General features: G+C 38.1%; 1 protein-coding gene across 1 annotated transcript; it reads right to left on the reverse strand.

The window, feature by feature from the left end:
- Positions 1-599: 599 nt before the first annotated feature.
- On the reverse strand, positions 600-21,652 carry LOC135712091 (uncharacterized). The gene is made up of 3 exons (XM_065235068.1): positions 18,494-21,652; positions 13,247-15,970; positions 600-717 (listed from the first exon to the last, which is right to left on the reverse strand). Exons 1-3 carry the CDS (start codon positions 21,583-21,585, stop codon positions 600-602), a joined length of 5,934 nt encoding a protein of 1,977 aa, XP_065091140.1. The 5' UTR covers positions 21,586-21,652.
- Positions 21,653-22,834: the final 1,182 nt, after the last annotated feature.

Genomic DNA, 22,834 nt, shown 5'->3' on the forward strand with positions numbered 1-22,834 from the left:
AGCCTTCTCGTAACAGCCGACTTGGGTAGTGAAGGCTATCCCAGCGACAGAATCAACGAAATAGCAGACATAATACAATGGAAACAGCCCATTCGGCTCACTACGTTTAAAGCACGACGGTGTCAGCAAAGCTGGCGTAGCAGTGACTGTACCAAATCTGGGTTTCTTCCATACTCCACTGCCGTATATCAATTGTATATAATATCTCGTAACATCCTTTTCGTGACAGCCGACTTGGGTAAGCTGAGGGATGTCGTCGGTTTGTGAAGGCTGTCGTGGCGACAGAAACATTGAAAACCTGGTCATAAAGAAATGTATACATACAGCCCATTCGGTTCACTACAGTCCAAGCACGATGATTTTAACAAAGCAGGTATATATGCGACTGTTCTAATACAGCTTTCATTCGTTCGTGCGTGCGCTGTTGCCAATACACTTCGGATTCAGATCCGAACGTACGGTAGCAAGCGGTAGTAAAGCACACAAAGCAACAGTCGATTCAGGTATAAACCAACTGTCGCGAGAAGGCAGTACTATTTGGAAGCCTGGTCCAGAGTGAACGAAACGCCGGAGAACGTAGCTTTCGACTGCACAAGATTTTAGGCAGTGCGAGTGGAGATGCCGGCCCTTAGCGCGAGAAATGTCGTCAGTGAAATGTGCCGGGATGAGAGGACGTGGAGCGTTGTCAGCAGGGCAGTGACGCAAATTTTGTCGGAGCTGCAGCGAAAATGGAGAGATGATAAGCGAGTTAGCAACGCCGGCTAGCTGAGCTAAAGAGAGCAGCTTCAGGGAGTAAGAGAACGGATGTCGTTTTCGCTGGTCTCCAGGATGATGTAGGTGAAAGTGAAATGTCTGAGCTGGATCCGAAAAAACGAAAAATTAGTGCTCAAGTAAGTGGCCATCTAAGCGGCCAACTGAGCTGTCAACAAAATCAGAAGGATGAATAGAAAATCGTTAAAAGTTGCAACAGTAAATTTAAACGGGATCGTGTGTAAGGAAAAGCAATCGTTAGTAAGAAATTTTGTTAATTTCAATGATATTGACATAGTTTTTTTTTCCATAAATGAACGTTACATCATCGTCATTTTTACCAAATTATGAAATTATTCTCAGTTACAGTAGTTTGAGTCGATCTACGGCAGTGGCCATTCGGATTTTTTTTACCTTTTCTGAATTAATAGTAGACCCTAACGGCCGAATTATATCTTTGATTATTAATGGAATCAATTTCATCAACATCTATGCACAGTCAGGATATCTAAACAAAAAAGAAAGGAATGATTTTTTCACAGAAAGCATAGCACTACACTTAAATAAGAACTTTGACGGTCTGGCTATAGGAGGAGATTTTAATTGTTGTTTACAAAAGGAGGATAGTAGAGGAACCAATAATTTCTGACAGGGTTTGCAACAATTGGTTAACAAAATGAAGGTTACAGACGTGGCCAAATTTTTGTCAAAGAAACCTGCTTTCACTTTTTCCGAGGAAATAGTGCATCAAGACTGGATAGATTTTATCTTTCCACGAATGTACTAGATAAAGCTTGTGAGTTGAGAACAGTACCTCTTGCTTTCTCAGATCACCATGCGGTAATATTAAAGATTGAGATCAATGAGCTTCCTAGCCCGGCTACAACGAAATCAGCCTACTGGAAACTAAATTCTGCAACACTTAAAAACGATCAACTTATCTCAGATTATAAATCGAACATTGAAAACTGCAAGCGCAGATATAAATATCAAACTGACTTTAATTCATGGTGGAACACAGATTTCAAAACAACTACAAGAAATTTCTTCAGAAGTTACACTATTAATAGGAACATTAGTATAATGAATGAAAAGAGCATTTATTATCAAGCCATGCAAGAATTTTCAACCAGGTTAAACGCAGGATATGACGTTCATTCAGAAATGGACTTCATTAAAAAAAGATTATTTGAAATAGAAAAACAAAAACTTCAGGAATTCTCTCAAATTCTCTAGTTGAAGAAGAGAAAATGGGAATTTTTCAAATTGCTCAACTAAATGATAGGAAACAAACAACGTCACGTCTAAAGATCGAAGATGAAATAACAACCGATAGCAATAAAATAAAAAAATAAATTTTGCAAGTACTACAAATCTATTTTTGAAAACAATCATAATAACTCTGACTCTTTGGATTATCAATCTATGAACTTCATCACGAAAGGATTGAAACTTGAACAAAAAGAATATTTGATAAGAACGATAGATGAGGAGGAGTTAGCATTCGTTTTAAACAATGCATCAAAGAAAAAATCACCTAGATGTTATGGACTATCGTATGAATTCTATTTAAAATTTTTTGAAATTCTATAAAAGACCTTTTAAACCTTTTCAATAGTTATCTCATTCAAGGAATCGTGCCGCCCTCTAGCTTTAAAGATAATGTGGTAACTTTTATACCAAAAGCTAGCAACCCATCAGTACAAGACTTTAGACCAATATCCTTACTGAACACAGATTATACAGTCAGGAATCTTTATTGTCGGATCCTTATTGCTGGGCTATCCGCGAATAAGGATACCCACACTATCCACTGTAAATCAATTTCGGACACAATTTTAAAATCCAAGATGGCGGTCATCGATACTAGAAAAACTGTAAAATACCCTACAATATGGGTATTTTCGGCAAGGGAACGCCGTGTAGAGGCTGGAAATCGATGCCAGACACCATTTTGAAATCCAAGATGGTGGCCAGCGGTTCAAGAAAAACTGTCACATACGCTGCAATACGGGTATTTTCGGAAAATGGATGACGTGTAGAGGTTGGAAATCGATGCTAGATGTCATTTTAGAATCCAAGATGGCGGCCATCGGTTCAAGAAAAACTGTCAAATACCCTACAATATGGGTATTTTCGGAAAGCGGATGACGTGTAGAGGCCGGAAATCGATGCCAGATGTCATTTTGGAATCGAATATGGCGGCCATTGGTCCAAGAAAAACTGTCAAATACCCTACAATGTGGGTATTTCGGGAAAGAGGACGACGTGTAGAGGCCGGAAATCAATGCCAGATGTCATTTTGGAATCCAATATGGCGGCCATTGGTTCAAGAAAAACTGCCAAATACTCTACAATATGGATATTTTCGGAAAGGGGATGACGTGTAGAGGCTGGAAATCGATGCCAGACGTAATTTTGGAATCCAATATGGTGGTCGTCGGTTCAAGATAAATTATCAAATACGCTACAATATGGGTATTTCCGAAAAGGGTACGACGTGTAGAGGACGGAAATCGATGCCAGACGTCATTTTGGAATCCAAGATGGCGGCCATCAGTTAAAAAAAACTGTCAAATATCCTACAATATGGGTATTTTCGGAAAAGGGATGACGTGTAGAGATCAGATATCGATGCCACCCGCCATTTTGAAATCGAAGATGTCGGCCTTTGCTTTAACGTAAACTATTTATGGGGATGACGTGTATAGGCCCAAATTCGATGTCTGCCACCATTTAAGGATCCAATGGCTTTCGAAGGGATATTTAGTGGCTATAGACAGCCTCGTATCAGTTCAGCCCAGTTAACGTGGAGCGTTTACGGGGTAGGTTTGGTGATAATCCATTAAGAAGATGAATTTGATCTAATTAATGTTTTAGGGTATTTTGGAGCTCAAAATCTTGCCTCGCATTAACTTTTCTGAATAATGCTTACCAAGCATATTGTGTGTAATTTGTATAATGTGTATAACGTATCATTGAGCAAGATGGCAACGTTTCGACATTCTTTAGCAAAACTTGCATTTTTGCACTCTGTTTGACATTATTTTCCAATGTGCAGAAGCTTTCGAACTCGGAGAGTTGATTTATTTTGAACTCGATTTCTGCCATGGTGGAATGAAAATATAATCAATATTAATTGTAGATGGGTCCATTTTGCTAACAATTTCATCTGTTGTAGGCGGTGCATCTCTTATGATTTCGTTGATTTGACCGTGTTTCTTATCCCCGGTGCACCAAAGTGTTCGTGAATTTGTTGAATTTCGGACATGATCTTCAAATCTTCGTTGTCGTCTTCATTGCATTGTGAATTTGCGAAATACGACGGAAGAATTTTTTTCAAGCAGTTTCAATCAAGTTTCGGGTCATAGAAAAACAAACCCGTTTTTTTTTTGTAAATCAACCGTAAATAAAGTTGATCAAAAATTTTAGTTGTTGTTCCTCCTTCAATCAACCTTTCTTCTAACTTGACCGCTCTGAAATGTTCTTTCGCCTATCTGTGAGTCGTCTTCTCCTTCACTTTCAACTTTATATCGTGCTCTCCGTTGCATTTCACTATACGTGCCTGACCTAAATTTGTCCACAAACTTTCCACAAATGCCCAAAGCACAGAATACTAAAACTCACTTTTACGCACTTTCTAACCGATGCTTTATTGTTTGTGATTTTCTATGCTACCTTCCGTTCCAAATTCACTGCAGCGATGGAGCAGGGCAACGGCCAGTGTTGCCAGAACAAACGTGCTTTGTTTTATATCCTTTAGAACCAAATCCAAGCAGTCGAAACAATTCTTGATGCTGAACTACTTTCGTGTATCCACTAGTGAAAGGCCTTCATTATCTGCTGTTTCCAGAATAAACCTGTAGCTTCTCTTGACATACTTCAGCTTGAAATTTTTGATGATGACTTGATCAAGCGGTTGAATCAAATACGTGATCTTTGGTGGCATGTATAGAAGCATTATGGTGAGATTGCTTATGGTGGGTGGATGCAACGGAGCGTTACCAAGGAGCAGCAAAGCCTTGAAGCTAATGTTCTTGGCTGCACAAAACTCCTCCGTCGTCCCCTACACGTCATTCCCTTTCCGAAAATACCCATATTTTAGAGTATTTGACACTTTTTCTCGAACCGATTGTTGCCATCTTGGATTAGAAAATGGCGTCTGGCATCGATTTATAGTCTCTACACGTCATTCACTATCCAGAAATACCCATATTGTAGAGTATTTGACAGTTGTTTTGAACTGGTGATCGACATCTTGGCAAATGTCGTCTGGCATTTATTTCTGGTCTCTACACCATCCCCTTTCCAAAAATACCCATATTGTAGGGTATTTGACAGTTTTTCTTGAATCTATGACCGCCATCTTGGATTTTAAAATGGCGTCCGAAATTGATTTACAGCCTCTCTACACGTCATCCCCTTTCCGAAAATACCCATATTGTAGGGTATTTGACAGTTTTTCTAGAACCGATGGCCTCCATCTTGGCCTTTCCGAAAATACCCATATTGTAGGGTATTTGACAGTTTTTCTTGAACCGATGGCCTCCATCTTGGATTTTAAAATGGCATCTGGCATCGATGTCTGGCCTCTACACGTCGTACCCTTTCCGGAAATGCCCATGTTGTATGGTATTTGACAGTTTTTATTGAACCGATGGCCCCCATCTGGGATTCTAAAATGTAGCCTGGAATCGATTACCGGCCTCTACACGTCATCCCCTTTCCGAAAATATCCATATTGTAGGGTATTTGACAGTTTTTCTTGAACCGATGGCCGCCATCTTGGGTTCTAAAATGACATCTGGCATCGATTTCCAGCCTCTACACATCATCCATTTTCCGAAAATACCCATATTGCAGCGTATGTGACGGTTTTCTTGAACCGCTGGCCGCCATCTTGGATTTTAAAATTGTGTCCTCGCATTGCACAGCAACATCTTAAATGGACAAGTTTTCCAGAAATAACATATTAAGGATGTTCATGTGCACACTAGCGCCGCGTAGTGAGAGAGTTCTTACATAATATGACCACCATCCGAAAGGACTTGGTCACCTGAACAACTTTGCTGAAGACAGCAACGTTCTATATGGCCAGGTTCTTGAGATACAGTTTATATAGGAAGTTCACATGCACACTAGCGCTGCGTAGTGAGAGAGTTTTGAACTATTATGCCCACCATCCAAAAGGACTTGGTCACTTGAACAACTTTTCTGAAGACAGTAACTTTTATATGGCCAGGATCACGAAATATTCTATGTTGGACCTAAGATCCATATATTATAACACCCGTCACAAGTAACATAAAAGTGAAGCGCCCCAAGCGGCGTAGTTCCCAATTAAACCTGAATCCAATGACACAGGCTTGTTGGTCTATCTCAGTACAACAATTTTGTCGAAGACAGTATAGCTCTATATATTGTAACAAATGAGATAATCCACTACAGCCCCCATTAGTGAAAATCCCATAAGCTGTGGGTATCCTTATTCGCGGTTCCTTATTCACGCCCCCGTTACCCCGGCAATAAGGATTCCTGACTGTATATTGTTTTCAAAAATTCTGGCAAACAGAATTCAATTAGTTTTGCCTGATTTGATTGGGCCTTACCAGAAATCTTGCGTCGACAATTGAAAAGTTTCAAGGAATTTAGTAGCGAATTCTAATAAGAAAAAATCTTTTAAGATTGTCTTTTTGAGTCTAGATCTTCAGAAGGCCTTTGACAGCGTCGATAGAAATTACCTTTGGCTAGTTTTGAAAAAAATCGGGTTCCCTCGGTTTTTATTGCTTTTTTAAAAAAATTATACGAAGGAGCATTTTCCAGATTGCTAGTATCAGGAAGTTTGACAAGCGCGATAGGGATTGATCGTTCGGTTCGACAAGGATGTCCGCTTAGCATGGTTCTTTTCGTACTCTACTTGGAGCCATTACTTGTAATGCTCTCTGATGCAATTCCGGGCATATTGTTTGATGGTACATTCATTAAAGTAGTTGTTTATGCTGGCGATATCTTTATTATTATTAAGAATCAAGGTGAATTTGAAAAGATCTTTCAGATAATGGCAATGTTTGCTAAGGAAGCTAGGATTAGTTTAAACAATAAAAATTGGTGTTTGTTGTAACGACTTGAAAGTTAATAGTGCCAATATTCATCAGGTTGACGAAATGAAAATATTAGGTGTGACCAATAAAAATTCTTGGGAAGCAACTATTTCAATAGCTTATGATATTCAGTTGAACGTTATTAAAAACACGTTAATTAAGGCAAAATTTAGAAATTTAAACATGATCCAAAAAATTTGGATCCTAAACACATACATTTTATCCAAATTGTGGTATGTGGGTCAGATAATTCCGGCTAATGGTAGGTAACTATTTGTGGATGGGAAACTTATTTAAAATAAATAGAAATCAACTTTATTAAGAAAAAGAGAAAGGGGTTTGGAATTGGTTCATGTTGGCAGGAAAATTAAAGCACTGTTAATTCGTAACTTGTTAAATACTTCAGTTATGAACGGTTCAAATCCCTCACAAGATTTTCTATTCATTAATAGAAATAACCTTAAACTAGGAAGAACCTTCGGTATTTATGGCAGAGAAGCAGAAAATCTTGTGAGGATGACAAATTTACTCCTTTTTTATTGACAGTTTGCAGATTCAACCAGCAATAGAAATGAAAAATATTAACTTGACTTGGAAAAATGTTAGGATTAACATGAATATGAAATTCATTGATTCAAATCTTCGAGTACCCTTGTATTATTTCATAAACGATATTATTCCAACTCGCAGCAAGCTTTTAAAACACATGATTCGTGGAACAGATGATAGTATTTGTAGCAAGTGTAAAGAAACTGATGATATCAAACGTCGATTAAAATCATTATTATTTGGAAATATGTAACGGAGCAAATAATTACTAACCTTAGAATCAATGTTGCAGACCCTCTAGAAATATTGGATAAAAGTTTAGGGAAGAAAAACGAAAAGTTGGGATTGTGGATTTTAGCCAACACAGTTATTTACAATCTGAAGAATTATATGAATGGAAGTTTAGAGGATTTCAAAAGGATTTTGGATTTAGAAATGAATCGAAGAAAACAATTTTTGCAAAAAGAATTTAGTAATTACTCAAGTTTAATAACTTAATTCAAAGACATAAATGCTCTATAGTTTGTTATGGTTAAGATAGGTTAAGTTAGGTTAGGTTTCCCTTCCCTTTCTTAAAGTGTGTTCGTTAATGTACATATGGTATGGATGATAAAGAATGAGTGGATATGGGTGAGTGTATATGAGTGAGTGTGTTATTAACCCCGAGTACGCCGTGGGCAATCGGCTTCCCAAGTTAACGTTAGTATTAAGCTAGGTTAAGGGAAGTTAAAAAATGACACAACAAGGAAAAGGGAAAAGGTACAAGAAGAAAAAAAGAAGAAAAGAAGAAGGTACAAGAAGAAAAAGTGAAAAATATGTACTGTATATTTTAAATTAATCGTGTTCAATAAAAAAAAATATATAAAAAAACACACACACAACACTGTTCCGACAAGTGATTCCATTCGACAACCCGTCGTACAATCACAACGTTATGAAAGATAGTGTGGGAGATAATGGATCGTGGTGGCGCAAAAAAAATACTCCGGATAATGGAGTCTAAAATTCCGGATAATCGAACCCCGGATAATCGAGTCTCCGGAAAATCGAGTCCGATCTGTAGTCATATTGGTAAGAGATCATCATCATATTATTGATTTGTCATCATTGTGTTAGGAAGTGTTAAACAGTTTTACAAGTAAATTACAATCAATACTTTATTATGCCTAATAAGATTATATTAATTAACACTAATTACGTACAGGTTAATCCTAAAATAATGTTGAATTTATTAAACATATTGCATTTGTGAATTACGAAGCTTGAGATCGATGGTAAGTAGATTGTATTGAACTAAAATAAATTCAAACTAATAATAATAAAATTTATAGCTTTGAGCTGTCGCAACACAAATAAGACGATTCGCTACATAGAGCTCAGAAAAGTAGATTTTCGCAACAGGACTAGACACATTTTCATGATTCTGGTACTCTAATGAACTTACTTAATAAAAAAATCCCTGGTTGATGGCAAAATTTTCTTATAATTCCAGGCTTTTAAGATCTTTTGAAATTCCTTGCTAATTCCAGGTTTTCAAGGTTTTTCGAGGTAGTTGCCTAACAAACTGGTGTAATTTACTATTTTGTATTTTCGAACTTTTTGAGCTAATTTATCTCATTTGCCAACATCAAGTGAATGTGTGTGAACGTGATTCTTCCGCCAAAAGCAACTTTGATAATGCTAATTTTTAAGCATTTTTGCATATTTCCCGAGAAAACTCTTTTTTCATTTCCCATTAACGGGTGACTGAATTCCTATTCTTTGATCACTATTGTGCACTGAATGCTGAGATGTGAAATGCAGTTCTACCCAGGGCGTCACAATATCGGCTTCAATCGACAAAATCAATACGACGAAGAGACTGCTAGTTTTATTTTTTTTCTGTTGCAGTCGACGTCTACAAACAAATTGTCTATCGCTATTCTCTCTTTCTCCCGTGCCATCATTCGTGTTTCTTTCAAGCTTCGGTGAATCGGACGAGTGAAGCCCGCTCGACTTCGATCAGCTAGCCTTTTATGGAGGCGTTCGAAGTTGAACAGCTTATAATATAATATTATCATATTATGATAAAAATCAAAATATATAGGGGAAATGTATGTAATGTCGGCCTATATGTCCCTAATTTGAGCCCATACATAAATTTATCAATCGACTAAATTTTCAATAGCGACCAAAAATATCCGTCCTAATAACACGTTCATCTAGATAAAATTCATAAATAGCAGACTTATAGCGATGGACCCAATCTTAGATCCATAGGCCAACATTAGAGCCATTTCCCCTATTGAATGCATTTTGCACATATGTAGACATTAGAAGATTACACGTACTGCCTTTCCTCCACATGTTTATTTTAAAGAAATAACGAAAGTAGGTGACAAAGTGTCGGTGGAAGAAATTGAAAGCCAATGTGAGGCTGCGTTTCAACTCAACAAGCCGAGAAAAGTACAGCCAGGCTTTAAGTAAACCCCACATGTATCAATATATTGACGCGGAGAGGAACTATTGACAATCATATTGATGATTTGAATACGGAAAAGAAACGGATTGGTTAGCACTCGTACCTCTAACTGCCAAAGTAATGAGTTCAAATCTCACCCCCGGACAAGTCATGAATGATACAAGCGCAAATAAAAATAATAGTTATAATAATAATAAAAATAAAAAAGAAAAGAAAAATAATATCAGTGGGACCGTCGTTAAACAATCCTGCTAAATTCAAACAAGTCCATTGATGTTTATCCACTGCATTCACGTCAGCATTGTTTGATATCAGGAGTTCTGCAACGTTCTTATGACCATTGAATGCTGCGTTATGAAGGGGAGTTCTACCGGTAGTTGATCAAATGTTAACAGTGGATCCTCTGTCAATCAACAGTTGGATCAGCTGATCGTGTCCATTTTGAGCTGCATAAGAAAGAGCAGTCCTTTGTTCTTTATCCACTGCATTCACGTCAGCATTGTTTGATATCAAAAGTTCTGCAACGCTCTTATGACCATTCCGTGCTGCGCTATGAAGGGGAGTTCTACCGGTAATTGAACACATGTTAACAGTGGATCCTTTGTCAATCAACAGTTGGATCAATTGGTCATGTCCATTTTGAGCTGCATAATAAAGAGAAGTCCTTTGTTCTTTATCAACTGCATTAACGTCAGCATTGTTTGATATCAAGAGTTCTGCAACGTTCTTATGACCATTGAGTGCTGCGGTATGAAGTGGAGTTCTACCGGTAATTGAACAAATGTTAACAGTGGATCCTTTGTCAATAAACAGTTGGATCAAGTGATCGTGTCCATTTTGAGCTGCATAAGAAAGAGCAGTCCTTTGGTCTTTATCGATAGCATTCACGTCAGCATTGTTTGATATCAAGAGTTCTGCAACGTTCTTATGCCCATTGAATGCTGCGGTATGAAGTGAAGTTCTACCGGCAATTGAACAAATGTTAACAGATGAACCGTTGTTAATAAACAGCTTGATCAATTGGTCGTGTCCATTTTGAGCTGCATAATAAAGAGCAGTCCTTTGTTCTTTATCCACTGTATTCACGTCAGCATTGTTTGATATCAAGAGTTCTGCAACGTTCTTATGACCATTGAGTGCTGCGGTATGAAGCGGAGTTCTACCGGTAATTGAACAAATGTTAACAGTGGATCCTTTGTCAATCAAAAGTTGAATCAACGGATCGTGTCCATTTTGAGCTGCATAAGAAAGAGCAGTCCTTTGTTCTTTATCCACTGCATTCACGTCAGCATTGTTTGATATCAAGAGTTCTGCAACGTTCTTATGACCATTGAATGCTGCGTTATGAAGTGGAGTTCTACCGGTAATTGAACACATGTTAACAGCGGAACCATTGTCAATCAACAGTTGGATCAACTGGTCGTGTCCATTTTGAGCAGCTAAATTCAAAGGAGTCCATTGTTTTTCATCCACTGCATTCACGTCAGCATTGTTTGATATCAAGAGTTCTGCAACGTTCTTATGACCATTCAATGCTGCGGTATGAAGGGGAGTTCTTCCTGTAGTTGAACAAATGTCAACAGTGGATCCTTTTTCAATCAACAGTTGAATCAACTGATCGTGTCCATTTTTGGATGCATAATGAATAGCAGTCCAATGATCTTTATCCACTGGATTCAGGTCAACATTGTTTGATATCAGGAGTTCTGCAACGTTCGTTCGACCATTCCGTGCTGCGCTATGAAGTGGAGTTATACCGGCAATTGAACAAATGTTAACAATGGCATCATTGTCAATCAACATTTGGATCAAGTGATCGTGTCCATTTTCAGCAGCTAAATTCAAAGGAGTCAATTGTTCTTTATCCACTGCATTCACGTCAGCATTGTTTGATATCAAGAGTTCTGCAACGTTCTTATGACCATTGAATGCTGCGTTATGAAGCGGAGTTCTACCGGTAATTGAACAAAAGTCAACAGTGGAACCATTGTCAATCAACAGTTGGATCAACTGATCGTGTCCATTTTGAGCAGCTAAATTCAAAGGAGTCCATTTTTTTTCATCCACTGCATTAACGTCAGCATTGTTTGATATCAAGAGTTCTGCAACGTTCTTATGACCATTCAATGCTGCGTTATGAAGGGGAGTTCTTCCTGTAGTTGAACAAATGTTAACAGTGGATCCTTTTTCAATCAACAGTTGGATCAACTGATCGTGTCCATTTTGGGCAGCATAATGGATAGCAGTCCATTGATCTTCATCCACTGCATTCACGTCAGCATTGTTTGATATCAGGAGTTCTGCAACGTTCTTTTGACCATTGAATGCTGCGTTATGAAGGGGAGTTCTACCGGTAATTGAACAAATTTTAACAGTGGATCTTTTGTCAATCAACAGTTGGATCAAGTGATTGTGTCCATTTTGAGCTGCATAATGAATAGCAGTCCATTGTTTTTCATCCACTGCATTCACGTCAGCATTGTTTGATATCAAGAGTTCTGCAACGTTCTTATGACCATTCCGTGCTGCGCTATGAAGTGGAGTTATACCGGAAATTGAACAAATGTTAACAATGGCATCATTGTCAATCAACAGTTGGATCAAGTGATCGTGTCCATTTTGAGCAGCTAAATTCAAAGGAGTCCATTGATTTTTGTCCACTGCATTCACGTCAGCATTGTTTGATATCAAGAGTTTTGCAACATTCTTATGACCATTCCGTGCTGCGCTATGAAGTGGAGTTATACCGGCAATTGAACAAATGTTAACAATGGCATCATTGTCAATCAACAGTTGGATCAAGTGATCGTGTCCATTTTCAGCAGCTAAATTCAAAGGAGTCCATTTTTTTTCATCCACTGCATTCACGTCAGCATTGTTTGATATCAAGAGTTCTGCAACGTTCTTATGCCCATTGAATGCTGCGTTATGAAGTGGAGTTCTGCCGGTAATTGAACAAAAGTCAACAGTGGATCCTTTGTCAATCAACAGTTGGATCAACTGATCGTGTCCATTTTGAGCAGCTAAATTCAAAGGAGTCCATTGATTTTTATCCACTGCATTCATGTCAGCATTGTTTGATATCAAGAGTTCTGCAACGTTCTTATGACCATTCCGTGCTGCGCTATGAAGTGGAGTTATACCGGCAATTGAACAAATGTTAACAATGGCATCATTGTCAATCAACATTTGGATCAAGTGATCGTGTCCATTTTCAGCAGCTAAATTCAAAGGAGTCCATTGTTTTTCATCCATAGCATTCACGTCAGCATTGTTTAATATCAAGAGCTCTGCAACGTTCTTATGACCATGCCATGCTGCGTTATGAAGTGGAGTTCTGCCGGTAATTGAACAAAAGTCAACAGTGGATCCTTTGTCAATTAACAGTTGGATTAAGTGATCGTGTCTATTTTGAGCAGCTAAATTCAAAGGAGTCCATTGATTTTTATCCACTGCATTCACGTCAGCATTATTTGATATCAATAGTTCTGCAACGTTCTTATGACCATTCCGTGCTGCGCTATGCAGTGGAGTTATACCGGCAATTGAACAAATGTTAACAATGGCATCATTGTCAATCAACAGTTGGATCAACTGATCGTGTCCATTTTGGGCAGCATAATGGATAGCAGTCCATTGATCTTCATCCACTGCATTCACGTCAGCATTGTTTGATATCAGGAGTTCTGCAACGTTCTTTTGACCATTGAATGCTGCGTTATGAAGGGGAGTTCTACCGGTAATTGAACAAATTTTAACAGTGGATCTTTTGTCAATCAACAGTTGGATCAAGTGATTGTGTCCATTTTGAGCTGCATAATGAATAGCACTCCATTGATTGTCGTCCACTGCATTCACGTCAGCATTGTTTGATATCAAAAGTTCTGCAACGCTCTTATGACCATTCCGTGCTGCGCTATGAAGTGGAGTTCTACCGGTTATTGAACACATGTTAACAGTGGATCCTTTGTCAATCAACAGTTGGATCAACTGATCGTGTCCATTTTGAGCTGCATAAGAAAGAGCAGTCCTTTGGTCTTTATCGATAGCATTCACGTCAGCATTGTTTGATATCAAGAGTTCTGCAACGTTCTTATGCCCATTGAATGCTGCGGTATGAAGTGAAGTTCTACCGGCAATTGAACAAATGTTAACAGATGAACCGTTGTTAATAAACAGCTTGATCAATTGGTCGTGTCCATTTTGAGCTGCATAATAAAGAGCAGTCCTTTGTTCTTTATCCACTGTATTCACGTCAGCATTGTTTGATATCAAGAGTTCTGCAACGTTCTTATGACCATTGAGTGCTGCGGTATGAAGCGGAGTTCTACCGGTAATTGAACAAATGTTAACAGTGGATCCTTTGTCAATCAAAAGTTGAATCAACGGATCGTGTCCATTTTGAGCTGCATAAGAAAGAGCAGTCCTTTGTTCTTTATCCACTGCATTCACGTCAGCATTGTTTGATATCAAGAGTTCTGCAACGTTCTTATGACCATTGAATGCTGCGTTATGAAGTGGAGTTCTACCGGTAATTGAACACATGTTAACAGCGGAACCATTGTCAATCAACAGTTGGATCAACTGGTCGTGTCCATTTTGAGCAGCTAAATTCAAAGGAGTCCATTGTTTTTCATCCACTGCATTCACGTCAGCATTGTTTGATATCAAGAGTTCTGCAACGTTCTTATGACCATTCAATGCTGCGGTATGAAGGGGAGTTCTTCCTGTAGTTGAACAAATGTCAACAGTGGATCCTTTTTCAATCAACAGTTGAATCAACTGATCGTGTCCATTTTTGGATGCATAATGAATAGCAGTCCAATGATCTTTATCCACTGGATTCAGGTCAACATTGTTTGATATCAGGAGTTCTGCAACGTTCGTTCGACCATTCCGTGCTGCGCTATGAAGTGGAGTTATACCGGCAATTGAACAAATGTTAACAATGGCATCATTGTCAATCAACATTTGGATCAAGTGATCGTGTCCATTTTCAGCAGCTAAATTCAAAGGAGTCAATTGTTCTTTATCCACTGCATTCACGTCAGCATTGTTTGATATCAAGAGTTCTGCAACGTTCTTATGACCATTGAATGCTGCGTTATGAAGCGGAGTTCTACCGGTAATTGAACAAAAGTCAACAGTGGAACCATTGTCAATCAACAGTTGGATCAACTGATCGTGTCCATTTTGAGCAGCTAAATTCAAAGGAGTCCATTTTTTTTCATCCACTGCATTAACGTCAGCATTGTTTGATATCAAGAGTTCTGCAACGTTCTTATGACCATTCAATGCTGCGTTATGAAGGGGAGTTCTTCCTGTAGTTGAACAAATGTTAACAGTGGATCCTTTTTCAATCAACAGTTGGATCAACTGATCGTGTCCATTTTGGGCAGCATAATGGATAGCAGTCCATTGATCTTCATCCACTGCATTCACGTCAGCATTGTTTGATATCAGGAGTTCTGCAACGTTCTTTTGACCATTGAATGCTGCGTTATGAAGGGGAGTTCTACCGGTAATTGAACAAATTTTAACAGTGGATCTTTTGTCAATCAACAGTTGGATCAAGTGATTGTGTCCATTTTGAGCTGCATAATGAATAGCAGTCCATTGTTTTTCATCCACTGCATTCACGTCAGCATTGTTTGATATCAAGAGTTCTGCAACGTTCTTATGACCATTCCGTGCTGCGCTATGAAGTGGAGTTATACCGGAAATTGAACAAATGTTAACAATGGCATCATTGTCAATCAACAGTTGGATCAAGTGATCGTGTCCATTTTGAGCAGCTAAATTCAAAGGAGTCCATTGATTTTTGTCCACTGCATTCACGTCAGCATTGTTTGATATCAAGAGTTTTGCAACATTCTTATGACCATTCCGTGCTGCGCTATGAAGTGGAGTTATACCGGCAATTGAACAAATGTTAACAATGGCATCATTGTCAATCAACAGTTGGATCAAGTGATCGTGTCCATTTTCAGCAGCTAAATTCAAAGGAGTCCATTTTTTTTCATCCACTGCATTCACGTCAGCATTGTTTGATATCAAGAGTTCTGCAACGTTCTTATGCCCATTGAATGCTGCGTTATGAAGTGGAGTTCTGCCGGTAATTGAACAAAAGTCAACAGTGGATCCTTTGTCAATCAACAGTTGGATCAACTGATCGTGTCCATTTTGAGCAGCTAAATTCAAAGGAGTCCATTGATTTTTATCCACTGCATTCATGTCAGCATTGTTTGATATCAAGAGTTCTGCAACGTTCTTATGACCATTCCGTGCTGCGCTATGAAGTGGAGTTATACCGGCAATTGAACAAATGTTAACAATGGCATCATTGTCAATCAACATTTGGATCAAGTGATCGTGTCCATTTTCAGCAGCTAAATTCAAAGGAGTCCATTGTTTTTCATCCATAGCATTCACGTCAGCATTGTTTAATATCAAGAGCTCTGCAACGTTCTTATGACCATGCCATGCTGCGTTATGAAGTGGAGTTCTGCCGGTAATTGAACAAAAGTCAACAGTGGATCCTTTGTCAATTAACAGTTGGATTAAGTGATCGTGTCTATTTTGAGCAGCTAAATTCAAAGGAGTCCATTGATTTTTATCCACTGCATTCACGTCAGCATTATTTGATATCAATAGTTCTGCAACGTTCTTATGACCATTCCGTGCTGCGCTATGCAGTGGAGTTATACCGGCAATTGAACAAATGTTAACAATGGCATCATTGTCAATCAACAGTTGGATCAACTGATCGTGTCCATTTTCAGCAGCTAAATTCAAAGGAGTCCATTGTTTTTCATCCACTGCATTCACGTCAGCATTGTTTGATATCAAGAGCTCTGCAACGTTCTTATGACCATTGAATACTGCGTTATGAAGTGGAGTTCTACCAGTAGTTGAACAAATGTCAACAGTGGATCCTTTGTCAATCAACAGTTGGATCAACTGATCGTGTCCATTTTTAGCAGCTAAATTCAAAGGAGTCCATTGATTTTTATCCACTGCATTCACGTCAGCATTGTTTGATATCAAGAGTTCTGCAACGGTTTTATGACCATTCCGTGCTGCGCTATGAAGTGGAGTTATACCATCAACTGAACAAATGTGAACAATGACATCATTATCAATCAACAGTTGGATCAACTGATCGTGTCCATTTTGAGCAGCTAAATTCAAAGGAGTCCATTGATTCTCATCCACTGCATTCACGTCAGCATTGTTTGATATCAAGAGTTCTGCAACGTTCTTTTGACCATTGAATGCTGCGTTATGAAGTGGAGTTCTACCGGTAGTTGAACAAATGTTAACAGTGGATCCTTTGTCAATCAACAGTTGCATCAACTGATCGTGTCCATTTTGAGCTGCATAATGAATAGCACTCCATTGATCTTCATCCACTGTATTCACGTCACCTTTATTCTTTAATATGAATTCAATTATTTCAACAAACCCACGTTTCGCAGCAACCAGTATCATTGCCGTTAGGTTGCTAGTTGAGAATGATTTAAAATGTCGTTCTAAAGAGGAAATGATACCCAAACAGTCACACTCACATGCCCACAGTGCAATCTTCCAGCTTATTTTACACAGATTATTTAAGATCTTGAGATATACCTGGTTTCCTTCCATCTTGGTCATAGACAATCTTCGAGCAACAATATATGTAGACCAAATGCGTATGACAATTTCTCCTGACAACGTAAAAATGTTGTCGCATACATATTTTGCCACAAAGTATTCACTGTAAGACCGGTGGCAAAAATTAACCTTCTGCTGGACTACATGAACCAGTTGTGATGTATCTGATTCCTGTTCGCATCGGTTTTTAAATTGATCGTGTATTTCTCTATAATATTGATTTTTTAACAATTCCTTACGTACTTCAACGTTTAGCAGCTCCATAGCTAACAACTGATGCTTCAAAATAAAATCACCCATCAATGAATCCAATTCAACGTCGCTCAGAGCAAATTTGGGCTTAAATTTTTCCATAAATTTTCTGTTAAAACATCCTCTTATAAACTGTTCGTATAGCTGTGCAAAATTCATTTTTTCTTTAGTCAAATCAATGAGCTGATTTGTATTCTGTTTCTTCAATGAATAGTAATTTTTAAATTTTTCTAAATAAACCTCCGCCAACATTTTTACCATAAGTGGCGCAACACAAATTTCACCTAAATTTAAAGGGATATTTGATTTAAATGTGTTTAAAATATGTGTCGAGTAGCTTGCAAAGCAATGTTCATCTAGATCTGGGACGTGCCACATCTTTCTCAAATATTTGATTTGGTTTTCCACACTGAACGGCTCCAGAAACATAGATCTTACATTAAATTTACTCTCTAATAATACTTGCATATGTTTTCTGGCGCTGATGATGATTCGAATGCTCTTTTTCAACTTGAGTTGTTCCAGCATCTCAATCACCCTGTCGGTGTACTTAGAGTGGATCTCGTCGAAGCCATCCATCAGTATAAGAATGGAATAGCCTCTGTCATCCCTTTCATGTGGGGCATTTTCAATAAGATCGCAATTTCGCTCTGAAAGGATCACTTTGAGCACATTAAGCACCTTCAAGTTTGAAATGTGTTCCTTTTTGTCGAGCTCCATCACCAACTCGCTTAAATACACCAACAGTACATTAACGACATTTTGCTTCTGCACTTCAAACGCTACAAACTGAAGCAAGCTAGTCTTCCCCATTCCGGGGTCTGACAGAAGTACGATGATCTGATGGTCTTCAAATGTTTCCTCAAGCTCTTCAACAAACTGAGTGTCACTCATCTGTCGTGAAAGTTCTTCAATGTTGTCTTCCATACCTGTTTTCTCAACTTCAATGTCATTGGTCGGTATACTACATTTGTATATAATACGGCGATTGATGTAATATTTTTGCAATTGTTTTGCTTCCTTACCTTCAAGGTTATTGTTATCATTCTGAATTTCACTAAGACAATTTAGTACATCACTTTTTTTCAAAATTGCTTTCATTTTATTATCTTTAGGTTTATTGAGTTTGTCAAATTTTAATATCAGATCTCTAAATATCAGATCGATATTGCTCAATTTTCTTAGTATTTCTGGACAAATCCACGATTTTAACCACGTCCACAGTTCGTTTTCAATCATTGGACACAAATCATTTGGTTGGCCCACCGATAGAGAAAAGTCGTTGAAGAATGCCATAATTTCCTCATCACTAACATAACGTGGCAAATGTTTCACCCTTGATTTTTTTAGTAAAAAGTTATTCACTGTTATTGTCTTCTTCATATCAAGCTTATCTTTTTCCAGAACTTTAAACAACTTGGCAACATTGAATTGATCGCTTTCCGAGTTGAAGCTATCTAAAAAACTGCAATGCTTCTTTTTTATTGTTAAAACGTCTTTCAGAGGAGTACTATAGGTTTCTAAAATTTTACTGACGGTTCCATTGTTGAAAAGCTCTTTGATTGCCTTTTTAAGGTTTTCGAAATCTTTGTTGATAAAATTGCTCAACTCCTTAATAGCTTTTTCGGTTGGATTCAGTTTCAGGTGTCGGGCCTTGGATCCAGGCAATCGTAGGATTTCATCTACTTCTACCTCAATAGGCGTCACCCAATCAACATCGGAGATTTTTAAATCCTTATTAGTAAGTATATAGAACTGCTTTTTGTATTGGTCTTTCTTAAAGTTTTCAACAACTTTCAGATAGGATTCCAGGTACTTGTAAATACTGAAGTCTCCGTTGTGTTGATCTTTTTCCTCAGTCGGAAATAGTGCCTTCAAATCGATAACAATTACCTCGCCACCTTTGACAACGGCGTGCTTCACCTGGAGGAAGTGTATCACCTCACGTCCATCGTCAAAGATCACTACGTCATCATACTTGTCGGCTTTTGCCATTTCATATGCCAATCTGACATTGAAACTGTCTCTCCGCATCCGTAGAAAATAGGCTACTGCAACGTGTTTTTGAAATACTTCGCCGTGGTAACCCGATTGGATTTTACTTATATATGTTCCGTCTTGTAGTAGGTTCGGTATTTTTATTTGTTTTTTAGTAATATTAATCAAAAGCTTGATCAATTGGTCGTGTCTATTTTGAGCTGCATAATAAAGAGCAGTCCTTTGTTCTTTATCCACTGCATTCACGTCAGCATTGTTTGATATCAAGAGTTCTGCAACGTTCTTATGACCATTGAATGCTGCGCTATGAAGTGGAGTTTTGCCGGTAGTCGAACAAATGTTAACAGCGGCACCGTTCGTAATCAACAGTTTGATTAACTGTTCATGTCCATTTTGAGCAGCTAAATTCAAAGGAGTCCATTGTTTTTCATCCACTGCATTCACGTCAGCATTGTTTGATATCAAGAGTTCTGCAACGTTCTTATGACCATTCAATGCTGCGTTATGAAGGGGAGTTCTACCTGTTGTTGAACAAATGTTAACAGTGGATCCTTTTTCAATCAACAGTTGGATCAACTGATCGTGTCCATTTTGGGCTGCATAATGGATAGCAGTCCATTGATCTTCATCCACTGCATTCACGTCAGCATTGTTTGATATCAAGAGCTCTGCAACGTTCTTATGACCATTCAATGCTGCGTTATGAAGGGGAGTTCTACCGGTAATTGAACAAATGTTAACAGTGGATCCTTTTTCAATCAACAGTTGGATCAACTGATCGTGTCCATTTTGTGCTGCATAATGGATAGCAGTCCATTGTTTTTCATCCACTGCATTCACGTCAGCATTGTTTGATATCAAGAGTTCTGCAACGTTCTTATGACCATTCCGTGCTGCGCTATGAAGTGGAGTTATACCGGAAATTGAACAAATTTTAACAATGGCATCATTGTCAATCAACAGTTGGATCAACTGATCGTGTCCATTTTGAGCAGCTAAATTCAAAGGAGTCCATTGATTCTCATCCACTGCATTCACATCAGCATTGTTTGATATCAAGAGTTCTGCAACGTTCTTATGACCATTGAATGCTGCGTTATGAAGTGGAGTTCTACCGGTAGTTGAACAAATGTTAACAGTGGATCCTTTGTCAATCAACAGTTGCATCAACTGATCGTGTCCATTTTGAGCTGCATAATGAATAGCACTCCATTGATCTTCATCCACTGTATTCACGTCACCTTTATTCTTTAATATGAATTCAATTATTTCAACAAACCCACGTTTCGCAGCAACCAGTATCATAGCCGTTAGGTTGCTAGTTGAGAATGATTTAAAATGTCGTTCTAAAGAGGAAATGATACCCAAACAGTCACACTCACATGCCCACAGTGCAATCTTCCAGCTTATTTTACACAGATTATTTAAGATCTTGAGATATACCTGGTTTCCTTCCATCTTGGTCATAGACAATCTTCGAGCAACAATATATGTAGACCAAATGCGTATGACAATTTCTCCTGACAACGTAAAAATGTTGTCGCATACATATTTTGCCACAAAGTATTCACTGTAAGACCGGTGGCAAAAATTAACCTTCTGCTGGACTACATGAACCAGTTGTGATGTATCTGATTCCTGTTCGCATCGGTTTTTAAATTGATCGTGTATTTCTCTATAATATTGATTTTTTAACAATTCCTTACGTACTTCAATGTTTAGCAGCTCCATAGCTAACAACTGATGCTTCAAAATAAAATCACCCATCAATGAATCCAATTCAACGTCGCTCAGAGCAAATTTGGGCTTAAATTTTTCCATAATTGTTTTGTTAAAACATCTTCTTATAAACTGTTCGTATAGCTGTGCAATATTAATTTTGTCTTTAGTCAGATCAACGAGCTGATTTGTATTCTGTTTCTGCAATAAATGGTAATTTTTAAATTTTTCTAAATAAACCTCCGCCAGCATGTTTACCATGAGTGGCACACCACAAATTTCGCCTAAATTTGAAGGGATATTTGATTTAAATGTGTTTAAAATATGTGTCGAGTAGCTTGCAAAGCAATGTTCATCTAGATCTGGGACGTGCCACATCTTTCTCAAATATTTGATTTGGTTTTCCACACTGAACGGCTCCAGAAACATAGATCTTACATTAAATTTACTCTCTAATAATACTTGCATATGTTTTCTGGCGCTGATGATGATTCGAATGCTCTTTTTCAACATGAGTTGTTCCAGCATCTCAATCACCCTGTCGGTGTACTTAGAGTGGATCTCGTCGAAGCCATCCATCAGTATAAGAATGGAATAGCCTCTGTCATCCCTTTCATGTGGGGTATTTTCAATGAGATCGCAATTTCGCTCTGAAAGGATCACTTTGAGCACATTAAGCACCTTCAAGTTTGAAATGTGTTCCTTTTTGTCGAGCTCCATCACCAACTCGTTGAAATACACCAACAGTACATTAACGACATTTTGCTTCTGCACTTCAAACGCTACAAACTGAAGCAAGCTAGTCTTCCCCATTCCGGGGTCTGCCAGAAGTACGATGATCTGATGGTCTTCAAATGTTTCCTCAAGCTCTTCAACAAACTGAGTGTCACTCATCTGTCGTGAAAGTTCTTCAATGTTGTCTTCCATACCTGTTTTCTCAACTTCATCGACATCTTCGTCATTGGTCGGTTTACTATATTTGTATATAATACGGCGATTGATGTAATATTTTTGAAATTGTTTTGCTTCCTTACCTTCTAGGTTATTGTTATCATTCTGAATTTCGCTAAGACAGTTTAGTACATCACTTTTTTTCAAAATTGCTTTCATTTTATTATCTTTAGGTTTATTGAGTTTGTCAAATTTTAATATCAAATCTCTAAATATCAGATCGATATTACTCAATTTTCCTAGTATTTCTGGACAGATCCACGATTCAAACCACGTCCACAGCTCGTTTTCAATCATCGGACGCAAATCATTTGGTTGACCCACCGATAGAGAAAAGTCGTTGAAGAATGCCATAATTTCCTCATCACTAACATAACGTGGCAAATGTTTCACCCTTGAT

Source organism: Ochlerotatus camptorhynchus, unplaced genomic scaffold, assembly GCF_037179485.1.
Source record: "Ochlerotatus camptorhynchus isolate MF236.1 unplaced genomic scaffold, CSIRO-AGI_Acam_v1.1 ptg000457l, whole genome shotgun sequence".
NCBI lineage: Eukaryota > Metazoa > Arthropoda > Insecta > Diptera > Culicidae > Ochlerotatus > Ochlerotatus camptorhynchus.